Raw genomic sequence first — 27,716 nt, forward strand, 5'->3', positions numbered from 1 at the left:
AGTTTTAAAGAAAAAAAATTAAAAATCTGAAGCTGTACCGTACTTTCCCTGTGGTTTTCTGCAGTTTTCCTCTCTGCGCTCTCCCTGTCTTCTTCATTCTCATTCTCTCTTTCCCTCCCTCTTTCCTCACGTGCGCGCGCGCGCGCACACACACAAGCTCACACACACAAACGCGCGCACACACACACACATATACACACACTCCTCTTCCTCCGTCCCCTCCTCCCCCCGCGCCATCCCCGCGGAGGAGCAGCCTCGCTGATTTGCTCGGGTCTGCTGGGCTCCTGCCTCCCCTCCCCCTTCCGCCCCCCGCCTCCCCCGCCCCCCCAACCGGGGCCGTCCGATCGCACTCGCTGCATATCAGAGGCTCCGCGCGGCGCGCTCCTCCTCGCTCCCGCTCCCCACTCCCGGGATGTGTCTCCGCCGTACGACGGGCTATGGCCACCACGACTTCCGGGTTCCGTCATTTCGTTCTCCCGCCGCCGACCCGCGCCGCCAAACTGAGGCTCTTCTATAAGCCAGGCAGCAGCCAACCTGCCAACACCTACTGACACTCACTCATCTCCCAGAGAGAGAAAGAGAGCGAGAGAGAGCGAGCGCGAGAGAGCGAGCGCGAGTGAGAGCGAGCGAGCGAGCGAGAAAGAGAGAGAGGGAGAGACAAAATACCTACCAAGAAAGGGGGGGAGGAAGTCCAATTTTTGCAAACTATTCGGTTTTTTTCTTGATTTTTCCCCTCCTGCTTTCTTTGAACGATACTTTAAAGAGAGAGGATCATATTATAGATACAGCGGGGGCAAAGCTAAAAGAGGGGGGAGGGGGAGGAAAAAATACAAGAAGCAGAAACCCCTCGCGGAGTTTTACTGGAAGAAAAAAACGGGTCTGAAAGATTCCTCCTCTTCATCATCATCAACCATCATTCATTCACTACCTTGACATTCCGGGCTTTGATTGACAGCTGGAGTGGCAAAAAGCCATGAAACACGACAGTTCGGTTACATGTGGGCTGCTGACGGGCCGCTCGTAACCTTCAGTTCGGGGGCTTAACAATTTTTTTTTTCTTCTTTTTCTTCTTCTTTTTCTTTTTTTTTTTCCAACTGAGGGGAAGAGAAGAGAAAGAGGGGGAAAGGAGGACCGAAGAGGAGGAGGAGGGGAGGGGGGAGGAGGAGGAGGTGGAGGAGGAGGAGGAAGATCAGGAGGAGGAGGAAGAAGAGGAAAAAAGAGAAAAAGAAGAAATATCACAGGAAAAAAAAAAACTCTTCGTTGTCTTGCCTGGGCTTTTTTTTTTTTCCCCCTAAAAATAACATTGGAAAATTGGGAGAAGTCTCCTTGGTTTGGAAAAAAAAAAAAAAAAAAAACAGGAATCTTCAGCCTAGATCACTTTCTTATCCGGACTGGGATATTAAATATACGACACATCCAGGAGTTTATTGGAGCGCAGACTGATGGCGCAAAGGGTAGGTTTAAATCTCCAACACTTACCTAGATATAAATCCTCTCCTAAGAGGGGCCTGTCCCGGTGCCTCCTCTCCCTTCAACGCTGCTGCTGCTCGCTGCTTGATGATGGCGGCCAGTATTTTAAAAAAATAGCAGCAAAATTATTCATCGGCTTCTTTTCCCCCCCGTGCCTCTGCGTGTGTGCGAGTGTGTGTGCGTGCGTGTGTGCGTGTCTGGGCGCGCGTGTTTCAGCGCTGTGCGAGCGGGCGGGCGGCGAGTGCGTGTGAGTGGTGTGTGTGTGTGTGCGAGTGCAATTGTTACACGCTTTCGCCTCGCTCCAGCTTTTACCCCAGCAGCGCGATTCCCCCGGTTCTCCTGCTGCCGCCGCTGCCGCTGCTGCGCCGCTGCTGCCGCTGCTCCCGCGGCTCGGGGCGGGCACCGGCTGCGTAGGAGCCGCCGCCGCCGCCGGGGCCGCCGCTGGGGCCGCGCTGCCGCAGCCGCTGCGCCGCCGCCTAGACTAGCCTGGGCTGCTTGTTTTGTCTCTGAAATTGACAAGGACGCAGGGAATCCGCTGCTAAATAATGTTTCTGGTAACTTTCACGTTATTCCCCCCACCCCCCACCCCCACCCTCCGCTCCCTGCCCCCGGGGAGGCACTGGCCCCAGTCTTCCCTCGTCCTCGGCGTTCTCGTCCTGATTATTAGCGTTTTTCTTCTCTTTATTTTGTTTCATTTCGCCTTTTGATTTATTGGATCCTCTGGAGGAGACGAAGGGGGGTTAGGGGTGGGAACCGGGGCTTCCTCCTCTCACTAACTCCACTTCTCCCTCGGTTGGCTCGCTACGGTTCTGCTGCCTCCGGCCCGAGCGGGACCTCCCGGCGCCCCTCGGTCCCCGGCCTCACCGCCCCCTCTCCCTGCTCTCAAAGCTGCTCTGGGTTCATACTTTTTCTTTTATCTTTTTTTTTTTAATTTAAAAACACCCACCCTCCCAACTTTCAACTCCGTTGTTTCGGCTGGTTTGGTTTCTGTGTGCTCAACTCGTGCTGGGTACTTCTTTCTGACTTTGTTTTTATTTGTATTTTCCTCTCTTTCTCCTGCCTCCCCCTCCCGCCCCCTCCTCCTCTCTCTTCTTCCCTTGGCTTTCTCCCCCTCTCGTCTCTCTACTCCTTCCCCACTTCTTTGCTCGCTCTTTTCTCCCTGCTTCTTTTCCTCTCCTCCCTCGGTTCCCCTGGCTCTCTCTCACCTCCCGCGCCCCCCGCCCCTCTGCCGGGTTCTGACAGTACGATGAGCTGCCCCATTACGGCGGGATGGACGGAGTAGGGGTGCCTGCTTCCATGTACGGAGACCCTCACGCGCCGCGGCCGATCCCTCCGGTTCACCACCTGAACCACGGGCCGCCGCTTCACGCCACGCAGCACTACGGCGCTCACGCCCCGCACCCCAATGTCATGCCGGCCAGTATGGGATCCGCTGTCAACGACGCCTTGAAGCGGGACAAGGACGCGATCTATGGGTAAACCAGCCCCCACCTCCTCCCGACCCAGCGGACGGTGTGAGTGCGAGTGCGAGTGTGTGTTTGTCTCTGTGGGGGATGAGGGGTTGGCCGACTAAGTGGGGAGTCATTGCTTCTTAGGGTGGGGGGCGAGAACCGCTTGCCAAAGGAAAGGACAGTGCGGGGGGCGGAGGGGGGGGGCGCTGCTCTTCTGCCCCTGGACTGTGAGTCCCGGGAAGATTTGGCTTCGTCTACCCCCAAGGCCCCGCCACTCTGGACCCCATAGCCGGGAGTGACTGAGTCCTCACAATCTGGCCAAGGCCTTCTCCCCAAGGACGGGATTCCTGGCCAAAGGACGCAGAGCTGGGCCCCCTAACAGAGGCCCTGACGAAGGAGAAAGTTTCCTGCCCATGAGGAGCAACTTTTTTTTTTCTTTTCTGTTTCCTATCGAGAGTCCGGGAGTCACTAAATGCAGCTTGAGCTGGGATCAGGGCTGCTTCGGCCGGCCAGGAAGTCCTAATCACCCTCTTCTTAATTCTCTGTAAATAAAGGGGGCAGACCTTGAAGTGCAGCGGGGTGGAAGGGACTGCTGCACAGAGCCGCTCTTGAGGGGAGTGAAGGAGATGGCTGGAAATTATTTTAAATTCTGAGAACTCAGGGAGGGCTGGGATTGCACGGCCCCAGAATGTACCACTCGGGCTGTCCCAGCGGAGGGTAGGTGAGGGAAGGCTGCGGGATGCGGAGGGGAGGGGACAGTCAGTAAACAGCAACTGTGCCTGAAGCAAGAGGCCGCCAGCATCCCAAAGTGTAGCTGAACCGCCCGGAGAAACACAAAGGGCAGACGCACACGCACACTTCCAAGTTATAACACTCGATTTATTTATTTTTGCCTGCTGGAGAAATGTGGTCTTGGGAAGGAAGCTCTTCTGCGTGTACCGCATGTAACTGGCCCCCCATACCCAGGCTTTTACTAGAAGTGGACCAAACAAGCTCATAAGGCGAGGGGGTGGAGAGGTTAGATTGAGGAAACATAACTGGTGAGGGAGGCGGCGGTTGAAGGTGAGCCTTGGGCCTCCTATGATTTCCCCTATGCAGAAGTTAAAGCAATCTTGGATTTCACCGACTGCTCCTCTCTTGGGAGGTCAGGGCTGGGTCTCAGGGGTTGGTTGGACGGCCTCTGTAGAGTGGGGAGTAGGTCTGGTTCAATTCCTGGCTCCAGACTGTCTCAGCTTATTGGATGCGTCCTTACGTTCGAACCGAGGCTATTTGTACTCGGAGGGCTAAAAGTGGCCAGGGGCTTCTCCCACCACATCTGAGGGAGTCCTGAGCTGAGGAAAGGGCCTGGCCGTTTCTCCTTTCTGTCTCTGGCCCAGGCTTGCTGCCTGAAGGAAGGGTTGTCAAGTGTGATGCGTGTCTGTGGTAGTAAGGAAGGAATCCGAACCCTCCAAACTTGTTGATTACAGTTCTTGCTCCTTCCCCTCTGCACCCCGTCTCCGTGTGTGTGTCTCTGCGTGGCGCTGCCCGTTAGGCACCCGTTGTTTCCTCTGTTAGCTCTGGTCTTTGAGAAGTGCGAGCTGGCGACCTGCACTCCGCGGGAACCCGGAGTGGCCGGCGGAGACGTCTGCTCCTCCGACTCTTTCAACGAGGACATCGCGGTCTTCGCCAAGCAGGTCCAACCTTCTTGACCCACTAGCCCTCTTGCAGCCCCTCACTCCCCCCTCCCCTTTCCTCGAGCGTTTCTTGAAAGAGGAGGAAGAGGCTGGGACACCCGATCTGTTCCTCCGGCCCAGTCCGCGCTCTGCGCCTCCTCCCCATCCTTGAGCCTGGAGGCGAATTGGAAGAGGAGATAAATATGGGTGTTTGTTTTTCCCCCCAGCCAGGAATACAGGGGCTCGACCCTCGAATTAAAGTTGACCTGCTCCTAATCTGGGGCTTGGCCTTTTCCCCCGCCTGCAGCTACTTGAACAAGAATTGGGGATAGGGGCTTTGAGGGCCCCCGAGAGTGCCCGGGAGGGAAGGAAGCTGGGCGCCTCTCGGGGCTGTCGGCGCCGGCGCGGAGGTGAGGGAGGCTGCAAAACACAGCCCCGTGGACGGCAGGATAAGCGGGTGCCCGGGCCCAGAGAACAGCCCTGAGATCTCGGCTCCAACTCGGTGGTTCCAGGTACCCCTTCATGGGGCCAGGATCCGAAGGTCCAGATTCCTTTTCAACCGTCCCTACTGGTGTTTTTTTTTTTTTTTTTTTTTTTCGTGTATTTTACCAAAGCTCCTCTTTTCTCCGCCACTGCCCCTCTGCCATCCCCACTCGCACAGGACAGTTTAGTCGGTGACAAGGGGTTTTTTTCCTTTTAAAATGGAGTGATAACTCATGCTGACTTTCCCCTGCTTCCTATAGGTTCGCGCCGAAAAGCCACTTTTTTCCTCAAATCCAGAGCTGGACAATTTGGTAAGGCTCACTGTGGCTCGCCTGTCCCCAACCTGGGCCCCCTCCCCTGCTCAGAAGCACCCGCTTTTCCCCCACGGAGCTCTGGGGAGTTTGAGCAGAGCCCTCTTTTTGAAGCTCCAGAGCTACGGGGAGGAAGGGAACAGCTTAGCGCCCCCGCCGGGGAGCTGGCAGTGAGGGGCGGGTTGGACGTCAGGGCGCGCGGAGCCCCGGGGAGGCAGCGAGCGGGGACGCGGCGCCGAGCGCTAGAGCAGGGGATGCGCCCCAGGTCTCGGCCCCGGGAGCTAGGCGACGAGAAGTGAGTTATTTCCTCTGTTTGCCGGGGCAGGCGGCCGAGCCCGGGGCAGCTTACCCGAAGGAAGTAACCGCCTGCGCCGCGGAGGGCGGGCCGGGAGGTGGGCGGGGAAGGGGGGCGAGGGGCAGACCAGCGCAGGCCACTTTTAGGTGCGATTCTTTTGCTAATTTGCACAATTTCAATATTAAAAGTACTTAAATCCGCTTTCAAAGGCCCTGCCTCGCCATTCATCTGGAGTATTTCCTTCTTTAGTAAGGAGGGATTTCGCAGGGTGTGCTGTTCTAAAAAGCTTTCTCTCTCTAGAGAAACGACTTTTTTTTCTTCCTTTCTTTTTTCTTCTTTTTCTTCGTCTTCTTTTTTTTTTTTAAGTTGGCCTGAGGTCGAGAGAGGGGACAGTTAAAGAGGACTCAGGAGGAGAAAGGCCTGTCCTTAGAAAGACAGCCCTTGCAGATAGCTCAGTACACGTGAGGAGCAAAGATATTAAATGCCTTGGCATAGGTTGAGTCAGATTCCCACCCCGTAGCCAATGAGGCAGAGATGATCAGTAATCACTTGGTTTTCCTGACGATTTCTTGATGTGTGGGTTTTGCCTGGCCACTTGCCTGCGTCTTCTCCTCAACCCAATCCCCTCACCATCCCCCCACTAGGAATCTCCGAGTGGCAGCAGTCACAGAGCCTTAACTCCACACTCTAAAAACTTTTCTTCCAGATGATACAAGCAATACAAGTACTAAGGTTTCACCTTTTGGAGTTAGAAAAGGTAAGCAGGAAACGACACTCCCCACTTTGATTTAGTCACTTCCCTCTCCTGGTGGAGTTGGGAGTGTTTTTAACAAACCTCCAGTCTGAGCACCTGGAGAGATTTTGAGCAACTTGTTACCTTGTCCTTCCCTCAAATTGCTCTTCAAACCCAGGGGCTCGGAGGATGGGTGAATTAAGACAGCCCTGCCTTTTAAAGTAGCCGCCTCCCCCCACCCCCCCTTTTTTCCCCAGGCATTCAGGATTATTTTGAAATGCAGCAAACCATTTGTGTTACTGGACATTCAGCTTGCTTGCGTCTCTATTAGGCCCAGGGCATGCATTAGGTGCTAGCAGAGGGAATCATTCTGGCTAGGGTGTCTTTACATTGCTCTGCAGCTCAATCATTTTCTCCTGGAAACATACAAAATTCCTAGCTTATTGAATAGCAAATGCTAATGCTGTTCCCAGTTCCTTCGTCCTTACATTTTGATGTTATCATCAAATCGGATTTTCCCCCCAAGGAGTCCCAGCCTGAACCCAGTTATTTCCAGTCCTGTTTCTGTTCCCTTTATTGTAACTTGTTGCTCAGGGAAGTCTCTGGAGAATAATATCTGCTACAACAATTGCTCTATTGTTTCCTTGCCTTCAACTATTACACCCATTAATTAGAGTTAGTTTGGAAGACATGGCACTGTTACTCTTTCCAAATGAAACCTTGCAACCTGGTATTTTTTTCCCCTTAAAAAAATGAAACAAAACCATGACAACAACAACAACAATACAAGCTGAACCCTCCACCATGACCCTCCTTCTAGGTCCATGAACTGTGTGATAACTTCTGCCACCGGTACATTAGCTGTTTGAAGGGGAAAATGCCTATAGACCTCGTCATTGATGAAAGAGACGGCAGCTCCAAGTCGGATCACGAAGAACTTTCGGGCTCCTCCACAAATCTCGCTGACCATGTAAGTCTGTGAGCTTTTGGCATTCTTTTAAGACTACTGGGCACAGCAGTTTTGAAAATTTTGTTGTAACCTCTAGCTCCACTGACTTGAGTTTTATTTTTTAAAATAAAAAATCTGGTCTCTCTGGGAGTCTTTCTCTCCCTTTCTCACTACTTCTTCCACACCTTTCATCCGTATTTCCCTTCTTGGACCCCTTCCTTATTTATGTTGAGAATTAAAAAAAAAAAAAAAAACAGCAAATTGATAGAGTGATTTGTGCTTCTAATGTGTAAAGTTTCCTGGATTTGGTAACTTGAGTGTTAGCAAATTGTCTGCTTGATACGGTGACCGCTGCCTTTTCTGCTTTCTCAACTCTGTAATCAGTGCAGCAGGGAGAGGAGGCAGGAAAGTTAACTGGACGGGATGGGAGAAAATTGGGGAGCAAGGACTGATTTCTCAGTTTCTCGCAGAGATGGCAATTCTGAGAATTATTGCCAATCTTGCATTGCATTTGAAATAAAAGGAGTGAACCCATTCTAGTTTTCTGAGCTTATGCTGTATAGAAACTTATTGTCAGTGTATGAACTTAATGCCAAGTGCCTGAAGCATCTTGGTAATAAAAGACAGTAACCTTGATGAAACAAATATTAACAATGTATTACAGAAAGCTGAAGGGAATTGTGATTGAGTAAACATAGGTTAGTGGTTGAATTTTAACACTTAAAAGAGTTGGTGGATGAGAACGGAGAGTATAGTCAGGAGGGACCCATGTGTGTCAGGCCAGGAACGGAGATTTCTTTCTATTCTCTCTGTTTTTAATCCTATTTTGGAACTGATCTAGTGAGTCTGATGCTTAAAAAAAAAAAGCATATGTAGTGAGACTGAAAATTTGAAAAAGAAGCAAAGAGAAGAAAGATTGCAGCTGGTAGGAAAGGCAAGAGTGGAGAGGTTAAAGAGTGGGTGTGAACAGCAGTTTATTTATAGGAACTCAAGCCTGGGGGTGGGGGACAGGGTGTCCATAGATTACAGTCAATTGAACTCACAACCTGAATGATATAAGCTATAGTCTACTAACTTGGCTGAAATATTAATTTAGCACTCCGTGGAGTTAAATGGGCGTCGAGGCTTGAAGGTAGTTTGTATCACCACCATCACCCCCCACTCCTAGGTGGTAAGAGGAATGAGTTGAGATACCTGGAGAATAAGTTTCTCCCCCTCCTTCTCCAAAAGTTTTGAAAATATACAGTCACAGATTTTAATGAGTAGCTTTTGTGCTCTGTGGAAAGCCATATAGCCTAAGGACGAAAGTTTCAATTAAAAAAAAAAGAAAACATCAGTACCGATGTCCAGTTCTGAGACAGAATAAATACTGTGGTGTTGAAGGCTCCCATGCCTGTCTTTACTCTTGGCTTTCTCCATCACTGGGAGGGAAATGTTGGGGAGCTCTTTTGTATATTAAGTGTATTCACTGAAGTCAGGTGGGTGCAACAAGCAGCTATGGCAAGTTCATTTGCTGATAGGTAGCTATATGCTGTGTGGTTGTGGTCGGCAGGGCATGACACTGCCTTCAAAGTATTTGTTGTTGTCATTTACTTGTTTATTTTCATTGCTTCCTGTTTCTAAATTCATGTACATTTTGCACTACTGGGGGAACTGGGAAGGCGTCTAGTTACATGGTTTGTAGGATGAAAAGTTCACAGTTTTCTGCAGCAAAAGCTTTTCTCGTGTCATTTCTAGGGGTCTTGACTATTTGGTTTTCTAGAATAGTTTCTTGGAATTGTTTTTTCAAGTGGATATATGGAACTAGAGCATGCTGATGTTTATATAGAAGAGATAGGATAGACTAGCCTGTTTATAGAATTGGCTGATCAACAATGCCAGTTTATGGTACTATTTGGAATATTAAATTATACTCAGGAAAGAAGTTATACCTAAGAAGATAGTGCTTTAATAATGCAACAGTCATCATCTTTGAATAAAAGAATCAACTGTAACATTTGTTGCCTCTCTTAGAGGCCCCCAATCAAGTAAATATGACAACTGATTTATTTTGAACCCATGAGGGCTTACCACCTCATTGGGCATCATAATTTAAAGCCTTTTATTTCCTAGAGTCTGAACTATAACATTTTTACTTTAGCCCCCCTGCTATTTGTTTGCAAAGGAAGCAATAATTTGTTCCACCAGCAATCCGAGTGGGAAATGGTGAAGTTTGCCACAGATTTGAATTTTATGTAGGAGATGAGAGAAAACCTTGGAGAGTTTTTTTTTACCCTTTTTGGTACTTTGGCACCTTAAGTGTATGGAATGTATTCTTTCCCAAGTCTTCCCCTACAGAGTGATCCTCTTATGTTCAGCCTCTTCTGCAGGCTATTCCTCCTCCCTCAACTCCCCCCAGACGCAAAAAAGTGAACATACCTCCTCAGACCCACTACCTGAAAAGCGGTATGAGTGGGACATTCTCAGCATGTAAATGTATCCAATTTGAATCTCCAGGTTTACTTTTTCATTTGCTTTGATATGCATATTTAATACATTGCCCCAGGCTGGATCTCATTTGGTGCATGCTGGTGCAGGGGTGATGATGAGCCACTTCAGAAGGACCGAGACAGCGTGTTGTTTTCTCTTTTTTATCTGCTGGCCCACTATTCTGATCTACTGGCTTCCTTGTGGTTTTATTTGCACATGAAATGCTGAGAACATTTCTACTTATTGGCTATGAATAATGACAGCTAAAAAAGAAGTGTAGTTTAATTTGTTGTGTGCCAAGGTTTCTCTTCTGGAGGTGACAGTTTGTGACAGCTGTTTGACACCCCCAAAACACATACACCTCTATCCTTATTAAGTGGTATCAAGCTACTTTGTGTGAGGGTGTATGTGTATGTGTTTAAGGAAGGAGCAAGCAGGGAGAGAGAGAATGAAAGAGAAAAGAAAGAATAAGTGTGTGATTCTAAGTAGTGGGAAGCAAAGACAGAAGCGTCAGGAGCAAAGTATTAGGCACCAAAATAGCTTTTGATTTTCTTAATAAAATTTTTAAAAATAGAAATATATAAAATTAATTGATATAAATATCTCAAAAGCAAGTATTTTGGGCCAACTTTTAAAAATGAGTTTTACATGCTCTTGCCTAGTGAACAAGGTTGTTGTCATGTTGATTTCACATTCTATAATATTCTATAAATAATCTGATGTAACATAGATGCATGAATGGAAGACCAACATAATTACCTTCCATACATTCAATTCATTTGTTCGTTTCCCATTGATACTTACATGATGGGCATACTAATAAAAAAAGTTTGGAATTGAATAGAAAATAAAAGTTGCAACATGGGCTATAATTTTATCATGTTTAGGAGATCCATAGTGAATGCTTGCTAATATTTTTAATATAAAGATTTCATCTTATACTTTTATTATCATATAAGAGTAATTGTTATAGGTAGGAAACAGCTACCTGTAACTGTTATAGTATTCTTCGGAATACTGGGGAGAAAAATATAATGGTGAAAAGAAATAGAACTCCATTTTCCATCTGCAGTTCTTGTTAAGTTTCCTAGACATTCAAATTTATTTATTTTTAAAAATAAACTTGTCAACAAACCACTTCTTGAAAAAAAGTTTCAACTTGAAAACTGTTGTGGCATGATCATGCTTTTCCTAGTCTGTAGTGTTTCTGAATAATAGGTGATGTCCACATTATCTACTTTACATAATTTTACATCAAGTCTTTAGATCAAGTGCAGACAAATGAAATATATCTTTCTATTTACATATAAAGATATTACATATCTTTAGATCAAGTTTAGATAAATGAATTTTGTTTCTGAAATACATTCTCTGACCTAAGCTCTATTGGCCTGAAGGTACATAGTTATATAGTTATTTCTATAAAGTGCTTAAGAAATTGCATTGTATTTGTTTTTTGGATGCATTAAGTATAGGGAAGAAAATAAAATTGTATCTACTGAAAATTAGTGGCAGGTGCCTAAAAATTGGCTCTGATAAGCTAAGTAATAAAAGAAAAATTATTTAAATTTTTATTTTGAAAGCTGTAATTTAAGTGAAGATATGCTGTTGTTTTCTTTCACATCTCTGAATATGTCAAATTTATTTACGTCTACACAGTTTTTAAAAACTGAGTTAAGCCAAAGGGGAGAATCCCCTGAACCTTGTTCCTGACAGAATACAGGCAAGTGTCTGAAAAATCAGCAGGGAATGGGCAGTGAGGAGAGAGAGCAGTCTAAGTGATTGGTCTAAGAATATAAAAGAGGAGACATTGGGATGTGAAAATAACATTAATAATATGAATGATTTATTTTATCAGATAATTTCTTATGTTCTGGTGTAAGATTAGACCTCACGGTATGTTATCCAAGTTCTTGGAGGACCTGTTTCAGGAAGGTTCCACCTCTGAGCCCTGTCCATCAACCCAAGGAGACCTGGCCAGGGGCCAGGGGCATGAGTTTTCTGTTGTTGTTGTGTAGTTTCTGGTGGTTGATGGCTTTTCTGTTAATTTCCCATCGAGAATAATTACGTTAGTGAAATCATGTAGGTTGTGCAGTTGGAGTATGCTTTCAGAGTAACTGCAATGAGATGGAATTAAACAAAGGTGAACTTGACAACAACAGATATCCACTATCAGATGAAAAGTTTGATATTTTAAAAATTCATTTTCTCATTTTTTTTTCAGGCTTAACATTCTATACATTATCCCATTTCAGAATTACAGGAGACATTTTATAATGTGATAGTACACTAGTAGTATAAGAAATTTCTATATTCTCTAAAAGTTGCTCCATCAGAGGAGGAATCATTTGCAAAGAGTGTTTGCCATTTCCATGAGAGTTGCTCACATATTAATTCTCAAAACTTAATAGAGGATGGAAGCAGGGAGATGAGGGAAAGACCCCAGTTCTATTTACATTTTTAAAGAGTGAGTCCACCTTCTGAAAGCATGCACAGTTCTCCTGAGTTCTTATGTCAACTTTGGAATAACGAAATTGAAATTCCAACATTTTTTTCAGATTGCACAATTAACGTCTAGAACTTTTGTAGGTTTGACTACCTCATGATAGGAGTCTTCCTCTTATTTTTAAAAATGATTTTTGCTCAATGTTAACTGTTAAGATGTGAAAACCTCTTAAAGTCGTAGGAAATCTGTAAGTTACATTAATTATGTGTACTGATGCGAGCATATCTTGACTTTGTCATTTGAACATCTCTAGTCAAATTAGTTTTGCATGCTCCATGTGCTGATTAAATATCTTTAGGTTTATTCTTACTTTCTACCTACAAACACATATTCTGAATTACTTTACAGTATTTTCCAAGTTCTTGTGTTATTTTTGGCTTGGTGTTCTATATTGTGTTTTAGTTTTGTGGGTTCTAGAAAATCAAATGCTTAAAGTATTTTTTTAATAATAGAAATAAGAAGTGGAAGTGACCTTAGGGATTATTTTGCCTGACTTCTTAATTTCAAAGAGAGAAAGGAAACACGTTCCAGGGAAATGAAGTGCATCACCTGAGGTCATGTGACAGTTGGAGGTGGCACCCTCGAGTCTTAATTCCAATCTAGGGTTCTTTCTCCTACACCACATCCATTGCATCACCTCTTCATCTGGAGTCTAAGATGAGTTTCAGATGATCTGAGGTCGAACTTGTGTGTGGTGTGGCTTCTTTTTTTAACTCCTGGAAACCTAATACTTTTCACTTCCCCATTCAGTTTTGTGTTTATTCAGAAACACTTACACATTTTATTTCATTGCTTTTTCAATGGAAGAACCATGAGCTGGGTGGAATCATTTCAACAGGGAAATACTACCAGTTCGCTGGGAATTATTAAAAAGTATCCTATCAGCAGGTCTCCCCCAGAAGTGCCAAACTGGTGTAAAACATTATAATGTCCACCATCTCTGCAGCCTCAACAAAAGAGGTGCATGGAGGATTTGCTTTTTCTGCCCAGAGATGCCTGTCCGCTCTATGCTCTTTCCTAGATTTAGCAAAATTCAATGATGGTGCTAAATCAATTTTTTTTTTTTTTAACTTTCAAGGGAGGAAACACTGGCAGAATTGTGTTTTCTAGGGAGAGCTGTGTGTAAATGAGAAACAGAGGAGAGCTGCAGAGTGATCTCTTGTGGCCCCGCTACTACAAGCTCTCCCCATCTTGTCTCCTGCTTTTATATTAATTACAACTTGCATTATCAGCTGTGAGTCTGTAGCCCAGCAAATAGAAAATACTGCCCCTGGAGACCTAGCTTCTTGTATCTATTTTCCATCTCCTTCCATTGTGCTCCACTCACTGCTTTTCTCCTGCTAACACTGCTCTTTAATGCAATTACGTAAGAGCAAGAAGAGTCGTGTATTTGACTCCTAATTATGAAAGCCCCTGGGAATAGAAACATGTCTCTTCCTTGCCCTCGAATGTCTTCATGATACCTGGGGCTGAGGAGCAGGACATAGACTGTGGAATGCACCTACCTGATTCCTCACCCGCACCACCCCCCCACACACACACAGCGTTTCTCTTTATTTTTCTAAGTATGTCACGTGTTTTACATGCTTTCATATGCCACTTCGGTTTCAAGATTCACTAAACTTCTGCATATAATTTGGCAGAAAGCCAAGCAGTTATTCTTGAAGGATGTAAACTTGGAAACTATCTAGGGAGGGGAAAGAAGAAGAAAGGAGTTGTGATACAAACAAATACTTCAGTCTAAGAACAAACCAATCTTATGTGTAAAGGACTGTATTGTAGCTATCCATGTTGCTTCCAATGTTTTGTGATCAAGGAGGTAGCAATTTTTATTGACCAGATTATCAGTATTTATGTTTGTACGTGATCACGTCACTGTGATGTAGCTGAATACAGACAACTTTGGGGTAACTCTTCAGCTTTCAAACCCCAGAGGGATTCAGCTGTTTTTCCTACTTCCAAGTTAGATGAATATCCTGGTACTAGTTTGTGTCAGTCTTGCAAAGTAGATCAGAATACTTGAAACACACTATGGAGATTGGGACACTTGTAGGACAGCATCTTTGAGGATGTGAGGAAGGTAAGGGGGAAGAAACAGGGGCATGGTGGGTTAGATAGTAAAAGTGAGCTTGAGTAAACTTCAGGACTGAGCTGAAAACCCAAGACCCAACTGATTTGGAGGAACTAGCTGCTCTAAAAGTATTATTTGCTTATGTGGCTTATTTCTCACCCCTTTAGTTTAGAGACTGCCTCCTCCAAAAAACCAGGGAAGGAAATCAACTGAGTTATAAACTTGTGAGGCCTGACTTTAAAACTCAGTACAGGTTTGACTGATGGGGACAAGACAGTGCTTTCCATTGCAAGAAGTCCTTCTGAGTGATCCCTTGAAATCACTCTCATGTCCAAACAGAAAGACTCACTGGGGCTTCATTTGAATGATTATAAAATAGCTGTTAGATGACATTTGCCTTAAAACATAGTTGAGGTGTTAGTAGTTAGGTATTGTAATTTTCATGAGGGGTAAGGAGCTTTTATAGCCACCAGCTTAATAAAAAGCATGCAGTGCATAAAATTCACATCACTTGCTGTTTTAGTGATGCAAAGTTTAACTGAAAAGTTTAGCTTAGGTGACTATTATTGCAGTTTCTAAAAGAAGGCTCTAGCCAGTGTTGTTGCAAGACTAAACTCATGCCATGCTATTGTTTTTTTATTTTTCTTGTAATTCTTCTAGCTCTTTATCTGATTACCATCCAGCAAACAGCTGACTCGAAGAGTCTGCAAAGCTTGAAGAGCCCCTGCATTCTGTTTGCTTTTAGCTAAAAACTATTGGAAGAGTTTCGAACTTGGATACAAAAATCACAGGCATGACTTTGTCTTCATACAGGCAGCAGAACCTTGGTTTTCATTTTATTCTGTTCAACTTTGTTCCCAAATCTATCAATACTTTCAAAACTGTATCTTTACTTTAGAGATAAATATATATATGTGTGCAGTACTTACAGTCACAAAGTTTCTGCTTAAGGTTTTGCCTTTGAATCAGTGGCTTGCCTGACAGCGGTGCCAACAGCATTGTTTGATAGAGATGTTATTAGTCTCTAGAACTTTGGGACATTTCACCATCTATCAAAAATGCTAAATATTAATTTACAGTGGTTTGAGACAGATCTATAGAGGCAAACAGATTTTTTTTGTTGTTGCTGTTCCAAATGATAATAGTTCCTTATTTTTTCTCTCTTGGGTTTCTTGACTTTGTTTTGGTGAAGTTTTATGTTCTATTTGTACATCATAGGGTTAAGGTTGAGAAAATGATAGACTGACCTTTTTTTCTGGATAAAGTATATATAATGGCAACACGGCAAGATTGTCTTCAAGTGGTAAGATGTTAGCATGTTGCCTATAGACATGTCAGTCTGAGTCCTTAGTTACCAATTCTTGTAAGAAGAAATAGTGTACTTTGAGGGACTGACGGGGCTTTTTATTTTGCTCTCAAAGTACTGCACCCCCACCCCCACCCCCAACAGATTTGCTTGCCAGTAGATCTGTGGGCTTAGTCGAAGTTATCGCATACAGGTGACAAGTGTACAACTCTGACCTTAAGGCTGGTCTGTTTCATATGCTGTTCCTACTCTCTGTTTCTGCCAGAGGAAATTCCATCTCTTGCCTGCCTTCATGTGGTGCTGATAAAGTCCTTCCTGTACATTAGAATTCCTGTTTTCCTTTAAGCGACAGCAGGGTATTGGGACTGATCAGGAAAGGGGAGGAGGAACAGAAGAAGAATACACTCAGCAAAGTAGCATGAACTATAACTCTCGGCTTACCTTACATGTCCTTTAAAATGAGCAGTTCTTTCAGGAAAAAGCATTGCTCTGTGACTTTAAACCTTCCATGCAGCACTAAAGGAAGTCCTCTGCAGTTGATTAGGTGGATCACAGTTCATAGTTGTTTCATTTTCTGATTGTCGTTTGCGCACATTAAATAGCAAGGAAGGTATTGATGCAATGATTAATATTATTGTCTTTGTTAATGATATAATCAGTTGACAATGATTTTGAGAGTTAATTCAGGCCTTTTTAGGGCAATGCATTTGATGTGAAGGGCTGTCCCATACATTCTCCAATCTGAATTTTTAAGGGAGTTGTTGAGTTTTATAGATGTGTTAATATTCTGAAGTGTTTGGTATCCAAGAACATTGGGACCTATTTCTTGGAAGAGTGTGGCATAATTAATTAAAGAGCAAACTTTTAGATTTTTAAGGAGGCTTTTTTTTTCTAACTTAAAAAAATTCACTTTATTGAAGTATAATTTGTATATAATAAAATGCATCCATTTTAAGGCATCTGTTTCAATTGGTTTTAACAAATATGTACACTGACATAACTATCACTTCATCATGATTCTAGTGCTTTTTTTTTTCCTTTCAGTACCTATTGCTGAAAAGACAACATACTGTAACATGGCATCTATATATGCCTGGTTCTACAAATACTAATATGTACATGTTTTTTGCCTCTCTCTGTACCTTTCCCCTTGGTTCGTCATTTATGGCTGAAATGGTAACTGTGGAAAAATTCCTGGGCCTCCTGACATCAGAATCCTGCATCTTGGCGAGACCATGATGATGCAACTTCCACCCATTCAGCAGGCACCCCAGGGCCCTCCAGTGGGGGCCATGCGTCCCAGAGTGGAGACAACAGCAGTGAGCAAGGTAAAAAGTCAAGGATTTTCCTTGTGCAAAGTGGGCATGACTGAAATAACATCAGTATTTTATATTGGTACATCAGCCTCACTGTAAACAGGAGAGTGGCAGGTTAGGGAGTATAAATGACTGCTATTTAGGGAGACAGTATTTCCTTCCCTTAACTTATATTACTCACCAAAAACAAAACAAAACAAAAAGAGTTGTCTAGTCTTTAAGCAAGCATTACAATAACAATCGATTAGTTCTGCCAATTCTTGGACAAATTTGGTTATCTACTCTTTACTCCTGGGTGTAAGCAAATAGAATGACGGATCTTTGCTTCTGTGATGCAGTAGATTGAATTATACTATAAATGGGATATTTTATTTGTAAATCAACTATAAGGGTTTTCTATAATCAAGCAATGATGCCTGTAAAGCACACATGATGCAAAAATCTGTTCTTATTAGTTCCAAAGCGCCATGCAAATTTTATATGGAATTGTATTTTGGGAAGATGGACTTTGAAATTCTTAGATTATTTGTCCCCATTTCTATTCAGCTGCCATGGTGAGACTTTTGTCACAAATTGTAAAAATTCAAATAATCAAAAGGCAAGGGGGACGTCAACTACAGATGACAAGGAAGCCTAGAGTCATTTAAAATAAATTTTACCATTTAAGGCTCACCTATTGCACAGAGAGCAATTATATATTGGTAGGGTTGACTCTTCTATGGCTAAAATTATTATTTAAAAGAAGATGCATTATTGAACGTGGGCCAGGAAAGTATATAGATTTTACTTTTTAATATTTTACATTAGATGGTGTCTGATCTCCTAGGTCTATTTCATCTCTATTATGACTGTGTTTATGGCCACAATATTTAAGCATTAGACAGTCTTCCAAGTGGAGGACAGTTTAACAGCTTGAGCTGTAGTCATATATGCCATTTAAAAAACGATGGTTGATGTAGGGTGAGTGCCTTTATATTTCCAAGTTCCTGGTCATGGATTTTGGATTCCTAGTATTCTGGAAGAGTTTAGAGAAGTGTCCCTTCTAGGATGTTGTTAAGTTGTGAATGGGTCCAACTTAGAATCTAGGTTTAAGCAAGCTGCAACTAACACAGAAATGAATACTGTCAGATGGTAAATTGTGGAAGAACCGGTGAACTGTATCTATTTAGGCTTTCTGTACTGTTTTTTATTAGATCACTTTGGTTATATGTAAGAAAACGAAACTATAAAGAATTTTGAAGATGAAATGTATATAAATTCAGTGAATCTGTAATGCAGTGGCTTTCATTGTGTTTCTATGTCTTGGAGAAAGACTTCTCAGTGTGTTTAAATCTGAAAAGCTTTCTAAGACTCCTCTCCTCCCACCACCCCAAATCATGGTGCCACAAAGGGGGAAATGTATCTATTAATAAAAACAAAACACCTTAAACATGGTATAAGAGAAGGGGAAAGGAGAAGCAGACTTAATGGTCTAATGAGGCTATCTTCCAAAGACTTGTTGTGTGTGAGGCTCGCTTTGACCTTTCACTTTGCTCAGGAGCCCAGCGCTTCATTTTTCACATTCTTGCAATTACGTTAACGCTTCAAGCATTTCTGACTCCAAGTCAGCTAGCAACACCAGGCATAACTCAACACTGTGAGTTTTTCTCCTCTCTGTAGATTCATTAACAGGTCACCAAGGTCCCAACTGAAATTTAAAACTGACTGGTTCAGTTGGGTTGGTTGAGTTATGGCCAGCGAGATGGCAGGAGAGGGCCAGGGAGAAGGGGAGGCAGGGAAGGATGACCCTGGGGTTTGGAACGCTGAACAGTTGCGGCCACGGCCAAGGCATTGAGTTTTATCATTTTGGTTAATTTTGCTGGCTTGTTGTTTTTGCTTTTGTTTTTGTTAGGGAAGAGAAAAGCACTGAGACCGATATAGTTGCGTAAAAACCATACACACGAACCTCTATGTTGTGGTTAGCCCCACCCACGGATGCCATGTTGAAGGATTTGATCCCCATAGGATTTTGTTCCTTTAATCACATCTCCATGGGATTAAAGAATGGACATGGTGGCTTATGTGTTTGAGTACTAGGAAGTCAGTCATTTTACTGTATTAAAGTGTGAGGGACAAAAAAAACGTTTTGATTCCTGGATAATGGAGACTCTCTGGGCATGGAGAATTTGCTGCCTGGCTGACTACATCAGTGGCTCTGAAACACGGGTTGAAAGATATTCTGTATTTTACCAAAGATTCTACATTTCAAAGGTCAGACTTGAGTGTATTTTGTCATACTCGTGCCCATATTAGCCTTTTAAATATGTTTTCAAGATATTTTGTCCCACCAAATTGTCCAGAGTAGCTTTCTATGGGAAAGATTAATTATCTGCTTCAGGGCAAAGTCAACAGAGATATTGACTGAAATCACATATGCTTATCCCAGGTTAAATCTTAGGGTTGACGTTTAATGGAAAGCCTAAGAAGGAAATTTATGTTCTCCATATTAAATGTATTAAAATGCTTCATTGGGAACCAAGATTTTTAGTTTAGAAAAGAGTTTTCTTGCTTATTCAGAATTTATTAGCACAACAGGCATATGGAAAACTGTAAAACGATTCAGTTTCAAAACAAATTATGATAAACAGAAAAAAAATAGGGATGAATTGTACTAAAGACAATGTTTTCATACACATTTTAAATTAAACTTTAATAGCCATATGCTATAAAACAATACATGCATTTATGTTGCTTTATGATTTGGGGAATATTTCTACTAAAATGATTCATATGAACCTTTACTTTGGAACCTAAAAATATCTCATTATTTTATGACTTGATAGGGAAAGAGCTACAGTTACACAGGTGAAAGGTCATCTTTTCCTCCTCCGTGTTTGTACAGCAAACCCAAAGGAGGGGGGGAAATCAAATTTTTAAAATATTGTAAAAAACAAACGATAAAATGTGAAACCTGACTTTACTGTCTCTTTCACACAGCACATGCCTAGCAGTAAACTACATAAATATGAACCAGACTTTCATTCACTCTGATTTCTTTGGCTAAAAGCAGCCAAATGGAGTTTATCTTGTTAGTCACATGAGAATGAAGAAAAAAGTCTGTTTTATTTTTCAGGGATAGAATTAGGGTGCAGACTGGGTCTCTGGGGAAGTAACTGGCCTTCTTTGTGTCTGGCTTCCCATCAGTAATAAAATGGGGCTTGATAATAAGGCGTGGGGTCCCTAATTCTGTACCTGCTGAGTCAAAAGCTGCTTTGTATTTCATTGTGGGTTTTGCCCAGAGTAAAGACTAGGAAGCAGCCCCCTTGTTCCTGGAACACTTTGAGAGCCTTAGATGAAAGGCACAATATATGTACAAAGTATTATTATTATTGATGGGTTTGTGTAACTCCCATTAACGCTGATGGGAGTTACGCATGTGAATTGGCAGGAGAATAGACCCCTCAGTGTTTAGAGCACATGAAATTTACATTTTTTCCAGTGCTGTAATTGAGATGTTGACAAATTGGAGAATATTGATGAGCCTTTGTTTTAAGTATTTCGTGCCAAGTTTGTTTTATTTTTTCCGGATTTGAACAATGGTATGGGTTCAGCAGCAGTGAATAAAAAGGGCAGAGTAAAGATAACTTTGTATTTCAATATTTTGATGTGCCAATATGAAATAAATTGTCTTAGGCAAATGGAATATGCTGTTTTAATCATTAGCTAGGCATGAAAGAAAAATTGATGTTGACATCTTTGCTGTAAAATCGTTGTAATGGGGCCTTCCTTACAATTCATTTTTGTAAAATTCATTTTGTACATTTTGCAGCAATTGAACAATCCCTGCACTGTGAATAGGCAGGATTCCCAGAAATACCGAGACAGTTGGCCCAGTAACTGCTGAGCTCACACTGCACACCACACGCACGTTAACCATACTGTTGCCAGACCCAGTTTAACCTAAATCCATTAGTATTTAAGCATCTATGCATCTCTCATCTTTGAAGACACAGGGCTGTGCAAACCAGCATAGTTCCCCTCAACTCTGCCACCTACAAAACCTCTCTTTTGATGTCTCTATCATCCAGGCAATGAGACTAAAATTCCATAACTAGATATTATGCAATTATTTAGCAATCATGGTTTTGAAATCTAAAAATACCCACTATAGATTTAACGTAAATGATTATAGGTAAGCAAAAGTCTAACACAGGCTTACACTGTTGAATTATTATATAATGCATGAAATAGTATTCTTCCCCACCAAGTATTCCAGTTACATAGTTAAAAGACGGGGGAAACCCTCAAACCCACTTATAGTGGGTCCTGAATATGTTCTACTGGGATTTCTTATTCAGTCTAGGAAAACTCTGTCAATGGAATGTTTTCATAGTGGCGGCAATCTCTTTAAAATAACCCTAAATACAATATGACAGATGCCATCTGGCATAATCTTTTGCTAGTTGCTTTTAACTTTTATTTTTCCTAGAGCTAAGTTCATCCAAAACTGGTCACTTACTGTTATGATAAATATGGTGACATTTCTTTTCCTTCCTGTCCTCCTAATTGTATCAGAAAATTCACTGAGAATGTAATTGAGAATTGAACATTGGCACAGAATAAGCTGTTGTATTATAGAATATTTATGTTGCATTTTCATACTTTTTTGGCTCCCCAAATAAAATCAAAAGGAATACTATCCTTAATCATCGGCAAACATCCAAATAATTTCTGTTGATTTTCTTAAGACGTTTTAGAATAGCAACCGCTAGAAATAAAATTGAACTCTTCTAATAAATAAATGCTCTAGGAGCATGTAATGGTGCCCATAAATGCTTAAAAGCTTTCTATAATTGCTGTTAATTTTGAGTAATTTCTTCCTATATGTATCAACTTACTTGAAAAGCCCGGAGTTGAGATTTCTAGATTTTTTTTTTTTAACTTAGTCATGTAAAGGGATGTCTCCTGATGCCAGTTAGAGTTTAATTTAGAGTAGTAATTAAACTTGAATACTGCCTCATAAACAAAAGATAAACAATAAACCAGCCACGTTCCCTGCTGTTTCATAGCTTTCTTTCCCAGATGTTTTAGCCTGATAATTTTTACACAGTGAACTACCTAACATGGAGTTTTGTGGACAGAGGTCGAAAGAGAGTTTTCTTTTTAGCTTTTCTTTTCTTCTTCTTTTTTTTTTTTTTTTGGTTTGGTAATCTTTTTTCAGTTCAAAAATCAAAATGTAGGGGCTTTTCCACGACTTAGATTTTTTAAAATTTCGATTAAGAAAATTCTTAATGCAGACGTGCTTTAAAGATAACTCTAGTTTTTTTCCTTAGATATGGTCTCTTTTTTTCCTTTAAAATGAATCTTGTTGTGAATGCCTTTACACTTAATAATGTAAAGAACAGATTTTTGCTTAAGTAAAATCTTGATAGTAAGTCAGAGAAAGAAAAGCTTGACAATAGAAAATGTTTCTTTTCCTCTTTTCTTCTACTTTCCACCCCATGCATCCGCCCCCCTCCTCCCCTTTCCCGCCCAAGGCCAAGGTTACTTTGCGCTTGTACTTTTCTTTGGCCTACAAGCGTTCTCTGTCTGGGTTCTGGACCAGTCCATTGTCAGCCATGATCTTTCTAATTGTCAGGTACTAGTCGGCCATTCAATGCAGAAGCCATGTTATTTTCACTGGGTGGGGTAATTACTGAAAGCTGAGAATAGCTGCACTAAAGACGAGGGATACTTTCATGATCCCATTAGCATAAGAGTGGGTAAATTATTCATGCCAAGTGAGGATTCTATGGGGAAAAGTATAGTTAATGCACATAGTTTTTAAATGTATCCCTTTCTGCTCTGAGACTAAATTCTTGTTGGAATCAGTTCTCAGACATTTACGGGAAAGCTCTGGTGGCGTGTTAGATGCAGTTCATCTCTCTCTGTTTGCAGCGCTCTCAATAGAGACCATCTGGCAAAGATCCAAAAGGTGATTAAACAAAATGATCAGCTCTTGTTGCTGTGTTACATGTCCAATACTCCGGATTAAAAAACATGACCCACGACAGTCAAGCTCACGTCATGCCGCTCCCTCTCCCCCCTCCCCTTCCCGTATAAGAATTCAGATGGTCCACAAATGTGTGTGCCATCTTTGTGTCCTTATGGCCCATAATCATGAACAGGTTGTGCAAATGGCTCTTTCTGGAGCACTGTCTGTTCCAGCAGCATAGAAGCGTTTCATATTAATTGGGTCAGTCTAATATTCATATTGACATGGGGAAAAATTACTAAAATTTATTCTTATAGCAGACAATGAATATGTGTGCTTTCTGCCATGAGGGAAGTGAAATCTGACAACTGGCTTGTTCAACTGATTAATTTTTCTTGAAAATGGAGAAAAATCAAAGCAGGGGAAACTGTCATTCTCTGAAAACAGTGCACGACGCTTTGTAAGTAAACAAAATGCATTGGCTGGGGGCTTTGGGGGAGCTTGTGGAAATGAGCTCTGGTTTTAACGCCATAATCAGGGATGAATTTACAGTGCCATTCAGAGGCGTCCTCCTCCCCATAAACAAGCTGATAATCACAGGGAAGCTGACTTCCAATTAGCTTTTCCTTCCCTCACACGGATCAGGGTATTTATATGTCCTCCTTAAGCTTTAATATGTCACTCCTGAGTTGGTCCATCTCATGTCACATTCAAAAGTTTGGAAATAAAATGCTTTATTATGAGGAAATCCTGCAAGGTAATTTTTCAGCCAATCATTTCACAATTGAGTTAAGGTAAAAATGCCAAGATTTGTGACTAAGGGACAGATGTATCTTATCTTTGGGGGTTTGCACCAAATGCCAAGTAGAAATATAAATTGAACAAACCAGACATTGTGAGGAAGTGATTGAAGAAATATTGAGATGAAATCTTGGAATGAACTATATATGTATATTTATAACAATGCTGTGAATTGCTTACATGCCACATTTGCATAAGCCTGAACTCTGATTTTTATTAAGGGGCAGTTTCATGTAGGTTAGTTAAGGCATTCAAAACACAAGACCGTTATTAGCTTATTCAAGAGATTATGCCTGTCCACTTAATATTGTGGAAATAGAGGATATTCTAGGATGAATTTGAGTGCAAATGTCCAGAAAACATAAAGAATAAATCAGAAAAAAAAAATTCTTCAGAACCACTTTAAAACATCCTCAGTCCCGTCAGCTCCCATTTCTAAGGGCGGGTAAGGCAGTAGGTTAGAAATACAGCCGGGCACAGTACTCAGGGAGGGGAAGTGAGGGTCCCCTGGAGTCAGTGCAGTGTGGCAGATGAAAGGGACTTGCATAGCCTTGGGGGTCTTAAGGCTATTATAGGGCAACTCATGCTCTGTTATCATGCTGATTTTTCAATTGATTTTTGGCTGAACAGTACTTGTTGAAGCCCTCCAGAGCATCAGACACAGCCTTATGGTGCTATATGTTGTAATACACGTGTTCTGTTTTTTTCCCTTCATTGTCTTTCTTGCCTTTACCTCGGAAGAATAGTCTATAACGACGCCATGTTATTTTTCCTCTCTTTTCTCTGTTCTTCTTATTTCTACCCTCAAAAAGTTCTTGAAATTCTTACTGTTTTAAATCTGGGGTGGGGTAGGGTAGTAGGAGAATAGCTTTTTTTTTTTCATCTTCCTATGTAGACATTTGTTTTTAATTTGGCCTTTGAAAATATTTTGATGTCACAGCAGACAATAATATAAACCATTTTTATCTACCAAATTTATCCCTTAGTAGTCTTGGGCTATTCACCCCCTTTCTAATGACCAGCAAGAAGACAACTATGGGATTTCACTAAAATCTAATTCCTCATTAAAATGAAAGTTGACCGTTTTAATGTCCCTTCTACTGTAGCAATAAGGTCCCTTAGCCAGATAGAAAGCCAGAACTTGAAAAGGGAAATACTGGAGAGAGACCTAAGGGAAGTGTGTCCCTCTCTCTTCTGTCTGGGAAATTCTGATTCTAATGTCATCTCCTCCAGGAAGCCTTCTTGATTTGCCTGGGACATAAGCCATTGTTCTCTTCTCTGCACCCCAGTGGCACCCTCTACCACTATTATAGCATCATTCACATTTTGTGTTATAATTATTTGGTTCCTGGTCTGTCACCTTGCTTTTCCAAGGCAGAAATTATTACTTATTCAGCTATCTAGCAATAGAATGTTCTTTTCTTAATCAATAAGCAAAATCCACAGATTTCAGTTTTTGTAAGGTAGAAACAATTTAATCAAAACTTTGTACTCATCAGCTGGATATTTAACATATTGATACGTTTGAAAAAATCATCTTATATCCTTAAGAGATAATAAACCTATTTTATTTTACTAAAATTTTATTGTATGCAACACTATCTTAAATAAGTCAATGGACTATTATAGGTAGGATCTTAAATTTTAGATTCTTATTTTAAATGGTATTTTAAGATAATACTTAAAATAGGATTTGTCTTATTTGTTATTTAATGGTATCTTAAATTATATACATATGGTCAGAATTTGGACATGGGATTTCTTTTCACTATATTATCTATACAAAAGTAAGGGTGTGGATATAAGTCTTGTAATGTAATAAGGGAAACTTTAATGTGGCAAATAGTTTCCCCTGATGAACTCATTTTGCTTGCACTTCTTGTTTAGGATGAGGCTGACCTTGAGGGAAGTTGGGGGTCTTCACATACAGGTAAAGAAACTGGAAGGAATTCTTGAATTTTTAGGCTGTACATGTTTCTGTTGATTTCCTACATATTCATTCTAGTTTTCTTGTAGTTTGCTTTTGAGCAGGTTTAATTTACTTTAGGCAATGTAAGCAAACCCTGTATTGAGCCCCCTTTTCATCTGCTTGAGGTTCTGTCCAGAATCTTGGACAGTGAGTCAAGATGCCTGTGCTCTGGGGTTAGGCTTGCACGGAGAAGGACACGGACTCAGGAGGCAGAGAGACATGGGTTCAAATCCCAGTTTTACTCCATGTCTGCTAGATTCAGTTTCTCCATCTGCAAAGTGGGGGGAAGCTGCTCACCATTAAGGTTGTCCTGGAGATGGTATCATGTGAGATCTATGTGTTAAACACATAATATTGCCTGGAACCAGTAACTATTAGTTCCTTTATTCCCCTGTTCTGCTGTCCTTGACTGACTCTAATTAGCTCTGTGGCCTTCGATGACTCCCTTAATCTCTTCAGACTTTTGCTCACCTATAAAATAGGACAGAATGAGATGATCTTTTACATTCAAGCGCCAGGGATCTAATGTTTACATTCATGAGTCTTCTTTTTTATTTTGTGCATTTTAACATAGAGAAAGACTGCAAGTTTTTTAGTTTTTGCTTTTTTTGTTTTGTTTTAAATCAGAGGTGTAACAGAAACATTTTTATTTCCTTCATTTTACAGGATTATTATGTAGTGAGATCATGTTTTTTGTTCCTTGCTTTTGTTTACGAGGAAAGACTATTCTTCCTGGTTTGGCAAGAGAATAACCAGGCCTTACAGCTGATATTCTGAGGATGGCAGATTGTCACAGTCTGGGTATAGGACACTGAAGGTGGTGCATGACTATCAGAAGTGTGAGATATATTTTGTAAATACAGAATAACTTCCATTATCCATTATCTAATCAGTTAGAATCTCTGTTGGAATTTCTGTACATCACAAGTAGAATAATAAAGGATAATCATTACAGAGGCTGAGACCCTGTCCTCTCCTGAGATGAATTACAAAGGCAATGGCACCCCACTCCAGTACTCTTGCCTGGAAAATCCCATGGACAGAGGAGCCTGGTAGGCTGCAGTCCATGGGGTCGCTAAGAGTTGGATATGCCTGAGCGACTTCACTTTCGCTTTTCACTTTCATGTATTGGAGAAGGAAATGACAACCCACTCCAGTGTTCTTGCCTGGAGAATCCCAGGGACGGTGGAGCCTGGTGGGCTGCTGTCTATGGGGTCGCATGGAGTCGGACACGACTGAAGCGACTTAGCAGCAGCAGCAGCAGCAAAGAATTTTCAGGAGAATTATACAGTTAAGAATATTTTACTGTATCTAATTATTTTTAGACTCATAATTCACACCAGATGAAGCTGTTACCCTTTAGTCAGTAGAATTTGTGCTTAATCAAAACGCTTATTCCTTAACTCTTGCTGCCAGCTAGGGATGTCACTGTGGCCTCAAAACTAAGCCTTCTTTTTTTTCTTTTTTTAATTTGGAGATTTACAAAAGCAGACTAGGAGTGTAAAATTTCATATTTCTTCTTTGAGCTAACATTTGTAACAAATGCCACCTGCTGAAATAAAACCTCCAAAATTTCCATGTACTAAATGTGAATGATGGAGAAAAGTTGATAACTCATGGATTATTGAAAGCTTATGGAATCTACCCCTTGCGTGTCCTTCAGTGACACACACCAGAGCTGACACGTACATAAACTTTTCTGGAGGCAGGAAGCTCTTGATCTCTCAAGACCTCTTCTGAGTCTATGTTGCTTAAATTCAGTACACATAGATATTCATTGAACAAGGCACTCTGGAAATAAAAATATAAACATTACAAGGGTCCCTGCCTTCAGTAACTTACCATCTTTTGTGAGGTAGGGGGCACCGTGGCGAGTATGCTGGTAACTCTTATGTGAGGCAGATATTCAGTGCTAGGCAATGGATGGAGGAAGGCTTGTTGACCTAGAGAGAGTGGAGTATACAAAGGATGGAACTTTGGA

General features: G+C 41.9%; 1 protein-coding gene across 14 annotated transcripts in view; it reads left to right on the forward strand.

Annotated features, from left to right (window-relative positions):
- The first annotated feature begins 346 nt into the window (after positions 1-346).
- Positions 347-27,716, forward strand: part of MEIS2 (Meis homeobox 2) — a 224,078-nt gene continuing 196,708 nt past the window's right edge. For 2 of the 14 annotated variants that reach the window (XM_086321978.1, XM_086321975.1), the window contains exons 1-7: positions 347-1,454; positions 2,713-2,945; positions 4,453-4,594; positions 5,317-5,367; positions 6,369-6,419; positions 7,216-7,365; positions 16,910-17,024. In XM_086321978.1, coding sequence (XP_086178104.1) covers positions 1,443-1,454; positions 2,713-2,945; positions 4,453-4,594; positions 5,317-5,367; positions 6,369-6,419; positions 7,216-7,365; positions 16,910-17,024 — 754 coding nt within the window. In that variant the 5' untranslated portion in view covers positions 347-1,442. Of the gene's footprint in view, positions 1,455-1,663; positions 2,025-2,712; positions 2,946-3,951; positions 3,984-4,452; positions 4,595-5,316; positions 5,368-5,786; positions 5,809-6,368; positions 6,420-7,215; positions 7,366-16,909; positions 17,025-27,716 lie in introns of those variants that run through there. The other 12 variants (XM_086321986.1, XM_086321980.1, XM_086321983.1 and 9 more) reach the window with 7 other exon arrangements.

Source organism: Bos grunniens, chromosome 10, assembly GCF_055505025.1.
Source record: "Bos grunniens cultivar Pamir isolate PY7600 chromosome 10, Bosgru_T2T1.0, whole genome shotgun sequence".
Classification (NCBI taxonomy): Eukaryota; Metazoa; Chordata; class Mammalia; order Artiodactyla; family Bovidae; genus Bos; species Bos grunniens.